General features: G+C 43.2%; 1 protein-coding gene across 1 annotated transcript in view; it reads left to right on the forward strand.

The window, feature by feature from the left end:
• Window positions 1-10,551, forward strand: part of sema3aa (sema domain, immunoglobulin domain (Ig), short basic domain, secreted, (semaphorin) 3Aa) — a 32,090-nt gene extending 21,539 nt beyond the window's left edge. Inside the window, exons 7-17 of the mRNA XM_014004173.1 lie at window positions 1,713-1,855; window positions 1,975-2,089; window positions 2,170-2,239; window positions 4,250-4,394; window positions 4,484-4,703; window positions 4,997-5,088; window positions 5,181-5,222; window positions 5,420-5,577; window positions 7,042-7,109; window positions 7,197-7,345; window positions 8,082-10,551. Of these exons, the coding sequence (XP_013859627.1) occupies window positions 1,713-1,855; window positions 1,975-2,089; window positions 2,170-2,239; window positions 4,250-4,394; window positions 4,484-4,703; window positions 4,997-5,088; window positions 5,181-5,222; window positions 5,420-5,577; window positions 7,042-7,109; window positions 7,197-7,345; window positions 8,082-8,813 (1,934 nt within the window). The 3' untranslated portion in view covers window positions 8,814-10,551. The remainder of the gene's footprint in view (window positions 1-1,712; window positions 1,856-1,974; window positions 2,090-2,169; window positions 2,240-4,249; window positions 4,395-4,483; window positions 4,704-4,996; window positions 5,089-5,180; window positions 5,223-5,419; window positions 5,578-7,041; window positions 7,110-7,196; window positions 7,346-8,081) is intronic.
• Window positions 10,552-11,069: the final 518 nt, after the last annotated feature.

An 11,069-nucleotide genomic window follows, 5' to 3' on the forward strand; every position in this document is an offset into this window, starting at 1 on the left:
TATTTATAGTTTTTTATTTTATTATGCATTTATCGTTTAATTTGTTGTTTTGTCATCTAGCATGTTGAGTTTTTTATTTAAACAGTTGGGCTCCATTTGCACCAAACTTTACTTTAAGACTGAAAGTTAACCTCTATCATGGGACATTTTTAATAATAATAAAAAAGCTTTTTAACCAACAGAAGCATTAAATTCCCCCCTAAGCCTCAAGTCTCTGATCACTTCCATTCGTATGCCGACATCAGATATCAGAGGTTATTCATAAAGTCTCTGGATCTGCCTGGGTTTGTAAGATTAGAACTGCAGCGAGGGTTATTGACTGCTCGGCCTGCCTGGCTATCTTTCGGCACTGTGGAGGACTTTAGAGAGCCACAAAAGGCCAGTTTGAACCTTTCCCTCCAGAGTGCTGTCCCCCCCTCCCTTTCCCACAGAACTAATCCACTCTCAGCTGTTTTCCTGTTGTGGAGTCAAATTCCTTCCAGCTCTTCTCAACCACCCACCTCCCCTCAACCGGCATCAAAATTGTGAGCTCTGCTCTCTGCAGCGCTGATTACTTTGACATATTAATAGGAGGCTTTTAAAGAGGAGAAGTCTTTGTCTGAGCATTAATCCCCATCAATCTTTCACCTTGTTCAAACAAATACCCTGAGGATTGTGGCCATTTGGGTTGGCAGAATCCAACAGCGTTTTCACAAAGAGGGGATTGTAATTTAGTGGATTACTGGGGTGGGGATATTCTATTGAGGCTTCATCAAGAAAGTTACATGGTGCTCAGATGTAACAAAAGCAATAGTTGGGGATGAATCTGTAATATCAGATTATTTTGAAAGGATTTAGGGTGAATAGTTGGGTTTGTGGATATTATTTATGCATCTCTTCACCTTTTAATACCCTCTCACTCACGCCGATGATGGATTCAATATTCTCTGAATGAAGTGATCTTTTGTTGGGCATGAAATGGAAATTACCTCAGTGGTTGGCAACACTGTCAGCAGCCTGTTTTATGTGATCATTTGTGCAGGCGAAATCACCATTGTGTAGATTTACCAGGGGCACATTTGCCATAGAAGGCCTGCGTGGGGTGTACCCATGATCCATAGCAGAGGTCTCGCACTGGCACAGCACTTATAAATCTGCTTCGCACTTTGGCCACACTCCTCTTTTTCACAGCTACTCCATATCCGAAGCAGCCRCAGAGATGTAACACGGCACTGCTTGTTTCTTCCCGGCTAAACCYCGAGCTTTTAGACGCCGGCTCGTTTTACCAGCGATGACCGTTACTACTCCTTTTTACTTCTTATGTCCCCTTTACGTCCAGGGATGTCTCAGCCCTCATTCTGCTTAGCTTTGATGTCCTTTTACTTATATGTTTATAATTAATTCACCAGGACCATCAGACTCGTGTGTCGTGATAAAGTGATAGGGCATAGGACTTGGATGAAGAGATAAAGTTAGATCATGAAATCAGTTTTATTAATTTATCTTTTTCTAAACTCTTTCATTTGCTTTTAGTTTTCCGAATTCTATATTCTTATGACCCATCCACACTTTTACTCCTAAAGCGTGTTCTATTCTCTGGTGGATTCATAACATTTCAACAAGAAGCACAAATGTAGAATAGAAGGGGGATTGGTTTCAGAGGTGTAATAAAAGTGTGAAATGTTTGTACGTTTGAGTGATTTTGTGTTTTCTTTTTTTTTTTCTTTTTTTAGACCCCCGATTCATAAGCATACACTTGATCCCTGAAAGCGACAACCCTGAAGACGACAAGCTCTTCCTGTTTTTCAAAGAGAATGCCATGGATGGAGAGCACACCGGGAAGGCCACTATCGCCAGGATAGGACAACTGTGTAAGGTAACAACACGCAAACCAAAAAACAAGACTGATTTTGAAGAAGTTCGACATGAATTTAATTGTGCTGCTGAACGCATTTGCAGATGAGAGTTTACTTAAATGTGTTGATGGTTTTGCAGAATGACATGGGAGGTCACCGGAGCCTGGTGAACAAGTGGACCACTTTCCTGAAAGCCCGGCTCATCTGTTCCGTTCCTGGCGTCAACGGCATCGACACACACTTTGACGAACTACGTAAGTGTGTGTTCTTCATTTTATAAACAGCTACTCACAGACCTCTCTTATATTTGTGTTTGTTTCTTGTCTTTTTTTAGAGGACGTGTTTCTTATGAGCTCTAAAGACCCYAAAAATCCAGTAATCTACGCTGTGTTCACCACATCCAGGTACACCAGCTTCTTTTTTTATCATGAAAGGGATCTAATTTTCCAGTACCTTGTCACATTTGTTTGGCTGATTAGTTGCTAGGAGATCAGCAGGAGTTGAAATACAATATTTTTATTGAGGCAAGCTTCCTGGAAGTTATTTAAAAATCTTATGTTCTTTCTTTCCTGTTCAGTTTAATTTCCAAAGTGTTTTAAACAACATGGTAGCCTTTCAGTGACCAAGCGTGCCTCCTTAAAATTCCCAGACCGTGCTCCTGTAATCCACTTACAGGTGTGCTGCGGTTGCTTTCCCTTCCAATAGAAACACAAATTGGGCTTTGCTTTTATCCAGTTTTCCCATTCCTCGCTACCTGTCCCCTGTTTCATYGAAACCCTGGCAAGCTTTGTTGGGAAATCCGATTACAGAGCAGAGGGGAGCCAGAGAAACACGATATTCACTTAGCAGGAATGYGTGTTCCTCCCCTGGCCACCGCCCCAGCCTTGAATGGTGTTTTCAGAGGCTGGGTGTGTCCCCATTGAAGCATGTGGAGAGGTGAAGGCACAGGGAAGGGCAGATAAGTGCGCTGAAACGGCACAGATGGTGGCACTTATCATGATGATAGCGAATTTGCATTTGGGAAGGAGGCGGGGGTGTTTTGTGTCCACTGCTGTGTGTGAAGCCCTTTTGTAAAGAGGACAAGCACATCCCCATCAATCACAGCTAATGATAAGACCAGCTGAATGGAACATCAGGGTGAAACAACACGCCGCCTTGCATCACCAAGCCCGGGTGGTTTTTCCCTCTGATCTCTGGATCGTATTTAAACCGGGAGATTGGTGCGCATTGGCGGGCATCCACCTATGCATTTGCATGTCTGCTGCACACACACCAGCGTGCGCTTTAAAATTCAATTACGGGGCATTGAGGAATTAGAGTGGTTTAATTGGTTTTCTAAGTGGTCGGTTTTTCTGAGATGAATAGAGCAGAGATTCACAGGAACCAGCTTTTAATATCACTGCTTAATGAGGCACATAGATGCTGCCGCTGACAGATCARTGTTCGATTGTGCTCCGATTCCTGTGCGCACGTCTCTGCCACGTTCTGAGGATGAATTCACACACGCTCTACGCCTGTGCGCGCGTGCGTTGTCTGCAACAACCCCATCGTCGCCCTTCCTCCCCAGCGCAGATATTGGAGTGTCTTTTTCTTGCCCCTGGAGTTAATTGAATTTCTCTGTAATTAACATTTTCAAATGCTAATCCATTCATCTTCAGTGCTTTGGTGAACAGTGTCGGCCGTGTGTATGCCAGCCACATCCCTAATTAGTCTGATCCAACTTCCCAYTGCAGTCAGCAAAACAAAGGACATCTTGAATTTAGCTAGTTTGTGAAAGTGCAGCRGGTTTGCTGCCATCTGTTAAAAGGTGAAAAAAGTTTAGATCATTTCTGAACATCTAAAAGAAAAAATCAGCTTAAAACTATTCTATTCTAGCTGTCTTTGTTAAAATTTAAGCAACAGATTATGATTATTATTGGAATATTCCTGTAGAACTCCCAAATTTTCAGTTCAAATGAGTCAACTCTCCCCACATTTTCTTTWTTTTACTACACAATTGTTCAGCCTTGCCTATTTGAATCTTTTTGGAGCAGTGAAAGGCAAAAAAATCCCTCCATCTGGCTCAAGCAAAGGCTCGCAAAAATATTGGAAGGTGTTTGAAACGCAGTCGAAACCAGGTCTTCTGTTTTGTTGGTGGCGTGCCCAAATTCCTGTCTGTTCTCAAGAGGCTGGAAGCAATCAGGGAGAAGTTCCAATCTGTCATTCCTGTACTTAGGTAATGACAGCCCTGCTCCCCTCTGCCTTTGTGCGATGAAGGGTCATTTTGTTGTCTTTCTCCAGTATTTCACAAATTCCTAATCCGTGCTTTATGACCGATCTGTCATGAATCCCYGCCGCTTGTTTCTGCCTATTATTTACTCCACCTCCCTTGTTCTCCAGATTCTTACATGCTTTTACCCTTTCTTCTTCCRCAGCAACATATTTAAAGGCTCAGCAGTTTGTATGTATAACATGGCAGACATTAGGAGGGTTTTCCTGGGCCCCTACGCCCACAGAGATGGGCCCAACTATCAATGGGTGCCTTTCCAAGGGAGGGTCCCCTACCCTCGGCCTGGAACTGTGAGTCGTAATGTTAAAARCAAACAATGACGTCATTTGCACATAAAATATGTTATAAAACCTTCCTTTCCTTTCACTCTCAAATTCAGTGCCCCAGCAAGACATTCGGAGGCTTCGACTCCACCAAAGACCTTCCCGATGATGTCATCACCTTCGCCAGGGGTCACCCTGCCATGTACAACCCAGTGCACCCGATTGGGGGGCGCCCCATCATGGTTCGAACAGATGTGGACTACCAGTTCTCCCAGCTGGTGGTGGACAGGGTGGAAGCCGAGGACGGGCAGTATGATGTCATGTTTATTGGAACAGGTAGACTGAACTCCTTTAGACACAACTCTACAAGTTTGTTTTGGGTTACTCAAAACACATACATCCTTCTATTAAAGCTATTTTATGAGCTATAGAGGACCATGACTCAAACAGGAAGTTGAAAACAAAACAGTGATTAATCAACCAATCAGAACTGGTCAGAGCTGTGGTTTAAGATCTGTTCGATGRTGTTGGAAATGGTTTGTTCTCTTGTAACGCAGCAGGTCGGACATTTGAAGGGGTTTTAATCATGAGCGTGCCAATTTAMAGTATATCTGTGTGCTGTTTCTCAGATGTGGGAACTGTATTGAAAGTGGTGACAATCCCCCGGGAGAGCTGGCACGACTTAGAGGAGGTTGTCCTGGAGGAGATGACTGTCTTTAGGGTGCGTTGCTCAGAACCGAAGCGACTCTACAAGAACATAAAATATGYTGCTTATAGATGTGGTGCTAAACATCTTGTTTGTTTTTCGAACAGGAGCCCTCTGCAATTACTGCTATGGAGCTGTCAACTAAGCAGGTAAAAACGTGTTTTCACATAATTAGTTTCAAAGTGAAACACGTAAATGCACTCTCGATGACCTTTATTTAAACCTCAAAATAACGATGTTTAACCTGCTTGCATCCACCCAATTGTTTTTTCTCTCTGAAACTTCCTGGCCGAGACACAGAGGAACGTTTAATTTTACGTTCTTTCTTTCCCTTTTGCTCCCACAGCAACAGCTGTACCTCGGCTCAGCTCTGGGCGTATCGCAGATGTCTTTACATCGCTGCGAGGTGTATGGGAAAGCTTGYGCCGAGTGCTGCCTAGCCAGAGACCCTTACTGCGCTTGGGACGGCGCTGAGTGCTCCAGATACTTTCCTACTGCCAAGAGGTAGGAGCTTGGACACATTTAACACTCCTCTTTAAGCTTTATTTATCCTCGGAGGGTTTGCTGAGCCTGCACGGCTTTTTTTCCAGCAGTAATGTTGTAGTAATAGAATTGAACGTAGCAAAACCTGGGAGGTATTAACACACCTGCATTGTTGTTGGCTTCAAATTGCTGTTTTTCTTTTTCTGGATGTACAAAAAATAAAGTGAGACTATTGTGCCAGACCTCCACTGGCCTATCAGCAACAGCAGTAAATCTAAGGAAGATAAGGAAAAAATCAATCAAAAACCACTAAATATGGAAATAATCAGACACAAAAAAGGAGTTACTAAATACACACATGCACAAGTGTGCATTCCAAGAAATACAATCCTGCAACCTGGATTGGTGCTCCTGCCAGCAGCAGTTTTGAGTCTATTGCTCTCCAGTCAGGACACACACACACACACACACACACACACACACACACACACNCACACACACACACACACACACACACACACACACACACACACACACACAACTACAGCCAATAGGAGCTGTCTGACCAATTCATCCTGCAGCCAGGAGGTATAAATCACTCTCAAATTACCCTCTATTCTAACCGGCTGACCACTTCARCYTTTCTATACCAAAAAGAACAACACGGCCACGTCTCGTTCACAGTCCAGCACCAGCAGAAGCAGACCAGAGGGTATCAGTAGACCGGTGGCACACCCCGTTTGTTGTTAATAACCAAGACCGGCTCRTCTCAGCTCACCGCTACACAGCAAATATTTTCCCTCCCAGAGCGAAGGCCAGACATCAGGCCCGCGACGTGCTTATATGAACAAAAAAGACTGGAATGTCAGCTCAGGAAATGTAAAGAGAGAAATATGCGAGGAGGAAAAAAAAGGGGGTATACTGGTGGAATACACACATGCCTACTGACAACTTTATTCAGCTCTCTCTTTTTTTTCCCATTATTTTCCTCACTGCTCTGTTCCCTGCTGCCCAGCCATCATGTTGGGCTCTTTTACTATTACATCACGTGTCGACCTGTCAGCAGCTTTAAACCGTGACAGATAGGAGCGGGGGGAAACACTTGCAGCTAGTCTGTAAAAGCCAGACCATGAAAATGCCCAGCCATCACTATAAAAAAGCCAAAATGACGTAGTGGAACTTCGTACGGAGAGGACAAAGAGCAGCCCGGCCGCTTCGAGAGCACAACAGTCCTGAACGTGTTTCATAATAACGGCTCRTTGGACATAAATGAAGCGTGGCATTTCAGCATTAATGGTTCTTCAATTCTTCCAGGTTTTTATTCTTTATTTTTCATCCATGTGGTTAATCAATGGGGTAAAAGGYTGAGTAAATGCCCATCTATCAAGCATTGAACAACATTGCCCTCTAGTGTTTGAAATCTGGCATTACAGAAAATATTTGAAGTCGCAGCCAACATCACCTTCGCTTGTGGTTTGTTCACAGGAGAACCAGGCGGCAAGACATCAGAAACGGGGATCCTTTGTCTCAGTGCTCAGACCTGCAACATCATGGTACTTCAACAAACAAACAAACAAACAAAAACACTTTTTTCCCCCCTTTCAATCATCTTACCCACTCTTGTCTTTGTGTTCGGTCAGACGACGTGGACGGCCTCGGAGGCAGCGTGGAGGACMGGAGTGTGTTTGGCGTGGAGAACAGCAGCATGTTTCTGGAATGCAGCCCCAAGTCTCAGAGAGCGCTCATCTACTGGCAGCTGCAAAGAGCCAACGATGACCGCAAGCAAGAGGTCTGTGTTTGCATTAATGCAAGAGAATATGTGTGTTAGAGGGGGGGAAGTGTCAAATGCAGAGAATGTGCACATTAGGTGCTWACTATGGCACTGAATGCATTTTAAAGTGTAAAAATAATATAGCACGATGGTTATGAATCACACATTAGAACTAAAATGTTTACTTTAAATTCAATCCCASCAGACAAAATGAATTTCTGTGCTCGTGCTTTATCGTTTGACCTGTAACATTTTTTATCATTAACCTCGCAGAACAGGAAGGGCAAAAAGTTTTGGGTGTGGGTGTTTARGTTTCCTTTTTGACCCGAGGATGTAACTGATTACTTTTAAGAATTTGCACCGGGGCTATATTTTTCTAGCTGGTCCCTGAGACTGTGTCGTCTCGGGAACCAGCGAAATGAGAAATGTGATACAGGAAGACATGCTGAGCTGCAGATCCTCCAGTCTGTTGGCTTATCTGAATCAAAACACAGCAGTTTTATACATTTATCTGAAAGAATATTCTATTGGTCATAAAAAATGCTTATTAATCTTTGAGACAGTCCAAAAAGCAAAAGGCAGCACTTAGTAAGGTTTGGAGCAAACCTAATTCAAGATGGCCGTCACAGCTAACTGGTTCAGTAATTAGTCAGTTTTACAAATATTGAGCTGAAATTTGATGTGGAACTTTCTAAGAGTCATTTACAACAAATACACATGATTTTATGTTTGAACCTTGTTTGTTTATATCTAGATTAAGATGGATGACAGGGTGCTTCGCACAGACCAGGGTCTCCTGATCCGCAGCCTGAGCCAGTCCGACACCGGAGTCTACCACTGCCAGGCCGTCGAACACGGCTTCATTCAGCCTCTGCTGCGACTCAACCTCCAGGTTATCCCCACACACAAACTGGGGGACATTCTGCCCGGACCTCCTGGTGCGGGCGGCGGCTTAGGCCACTCAGCCAAGCACAGGGTGTGGTACCGAGACTTCCTGTCCCTGCTGGACCACCCGGAGCTGAACAGCGTGGAGGAGTTTTGCGACCGAGTTTGGAAGAAGGAGCGCAAACAGAAGAAAGCAAAGACTCCCAACGGGAACAATCAGGGCAAACCAGACAGCGCTGGCGTCTTGAACTCCCCGTTGCGGCCCAAAGCTTCGGCCCCCAACRCTCAGAAGCAGCAAGCCAGTCCCCCACACAGCAGGCCGTGGCTTCAGGCCGGAGCTTCTACGGGTGTCGGGCAAACACGGAGCCAGAATACCCAGAAAGGCCAACCGAATCTGAGCACGATAAGCAGCCAGGCCGCCAAGAGCAACCAGAAGAGCCAAAACGGGCAGAAGGGGCAGGGCGGACTAGTTGGCTCGCAGGTCACCGGGGGGTCTCGGGCAGGCAGCCAACACGCAGCCAAGTGGAGACGGCTGCAGGAAAATAAGAAGGGACGCAACAGGAGGACCCATGAGCTCCAAAGACCACCGCGCAGTGTTTGAGAGATGCACACCCAAACTTAACATACATAAAGCACAAAGCCATGCATCTACTAAAACACGCTCCGAGTTCCAGCTGACCTCCTCATAGCAGCAATCCATCCTGCTCACTTCTTTTATTAGCTAAAATATGTGAACTGCACCCATGAAACAAGGAAAAAACAAGGACACACAAAGGCACAAACCTGTGAAAAAAGACTGAAAAGGACTGAAACGCAGGAAAACTGTAAACGTGTGAGGATGTTGTTTTTTTCCACTTCCTGTACATAAGCTACTAAAAAAAGACCGGGACAAAAATGTTATTTGTCAATAAAAGAGTGGATTTGAGACGCTGAGAGGACACGTTAGGTGTGCAGACACGTACTGGAACAGAAACATTCACTGGGACCTACTGCCCGTCCTGGAAACTGGTTCCGAACTCTCRTTCTAAAGCTAGTTTTAGAGAGGAATAAAAAAAAGAAAAGCAGAGGAGCGGCAGCACCCTTAAAAAGAGAAGGGTTCATCTCTGTGTGCATGGCTTGCACCATGTTAAAAGACAAAAAGAAAAATAGTTACATAAAACATGCAAATTCATGCCACTGTGCAGACCTCCATCATAACTTCTCCTCTGAGGCTGGAGAAGCACCGTGCATGTTGTCAGTGTTTTAATAAGCTAATTATTTGTTTTACACCCCACAGAAAAACACTCCTTTTATCATTTTTGTTCCTTTCCAAACCTGCTCTGCTATTTTACGGGTTAAGTTTCAGGTTTTTAATCATCCAAAAATCCCTCCTGCTCCTTTCAAGTAACTTATTCTTATTTTGTTTACCAGAAATTTATCAAACTGGGACACAAATCCCAGTTCAAGGCTATGCTTTAAAAAAAAGCAGTCTGAAACAAAGCTGCCAGTTTTTTGTGTACATATATACAACAAATTGAATTCTCTGTGTATATACAGTACAAAAACAGTACAAGAGCACTACTTGACTATTATTTATTGCTCATTGTTTTGTGAAACGGTTGCATTTATTTTTGATAATTTTGGTATATTTCTCTCATCAGTATTCTGGAGAATCGACAGCAGCAGCAACAAAACCACACAAACGGACCAAGGTTGTTTTGTAGAATCCCTCATTTTGAGGACGTAAGGGTTGATTAAATCGAACGACTTTTTTGTGTTCATAAACCACGTTTGACAACAGTAAGCACAAATTTTTTATTATTATTTTTTGTCCCAGATCCATCGGACATGTCTTCATTTCACCCCGTAGCTGTTATACGTGTAAGATAAATCTCCCAACGTGAAAAACATTAGCTGTGAATCTCTGTAAGAAATAGTGGAGAAACGTTTTAAATCTAGTCTGAGGAGAAGACACATTATACTGCATGTGAATGCTACCTACAGTAAGTGCATCTTTTTCTATTGTCTTTTTACGTGTTTTTGTGTGCGAGGTTAAAAATGCCCTTAATTAAAGCAAGGTGTGAATTACTTTTTTTTTTGTCCTTACTTTTTTTGTTGTTTTTTGTTGTTTTTTTGCCAAAACGGTGATAACTAATAATCTGGCCAAAACAGAAGTATTTCCAAGCTCCCTTCATCTTTGATTCAAAGATGGTGCCTAATGTCCCTCCTCCTCAACACTCGAGTGTCGATGCAATAAATGCTCATTTGCGAGAGCTGAGAGWTACGGCTGCTGTAACGCAGTTCCTTCTGGCATGCATTCAGTTGTCGAAATAAACATCTCTGTTACCAAAAGAAAAAAARATGTATAAGAAGTTTCTGTGTTCTCTTTTTCTCTGCGGCCCAGTCCAAACATCCAGCCTGAGGCTTGATTGAAGTCACCTGGTAAGTGYTGGAGAGTTTAAGAGACTCGACAACGTTTGAGTCAGAGCGAACTCTGGGAACACAAAYGGTTTTAGTCAACACATGCAGCGAGGGTTTTAAACAATGTTTCATTAAGCGCATTTGAAATATGAGTTTCCCATTGTACTAATGTGTAAATGTCTTATTTCTGGTCTGTTTATCCCCCGTTTTTACTTAAAAGATTTGATAACCACGGTTTGCAGGGGAAAAAGAGCAGTTCATCATAAACAAAGCACTTTACAGTAAAAATCRCATCACAAGAAAAAAAAAACATAAAAACAGGAGAAAGTTTCAGATCTAATATGTCTGAAAGCCAGAAAGGATCAACTATTAACTTGAACATAATGTTTTAAACATGACTGAACTAAATTTGTATTCTTGAGAGTAAGAATTTTAATAAACATGTTCCAAACCAACA

Source organism: Austrofundulus limnaeus, unplaced genomic scaffold, assembly GCF_001266775.1.
Source record: "Austrofundulus limnaeus strain Quisiro unplaced genomic scaffold, Austrofundulus_limnaeus-1.0 Scaffold22, whole genome shotgun sequence".
NCBI lineage: Eukaryota > Metazoa > Chordata > Actinopteri > Cyprinodontiformes > Rivulidae > Austrofundulus > Austrofundulus limnaeus.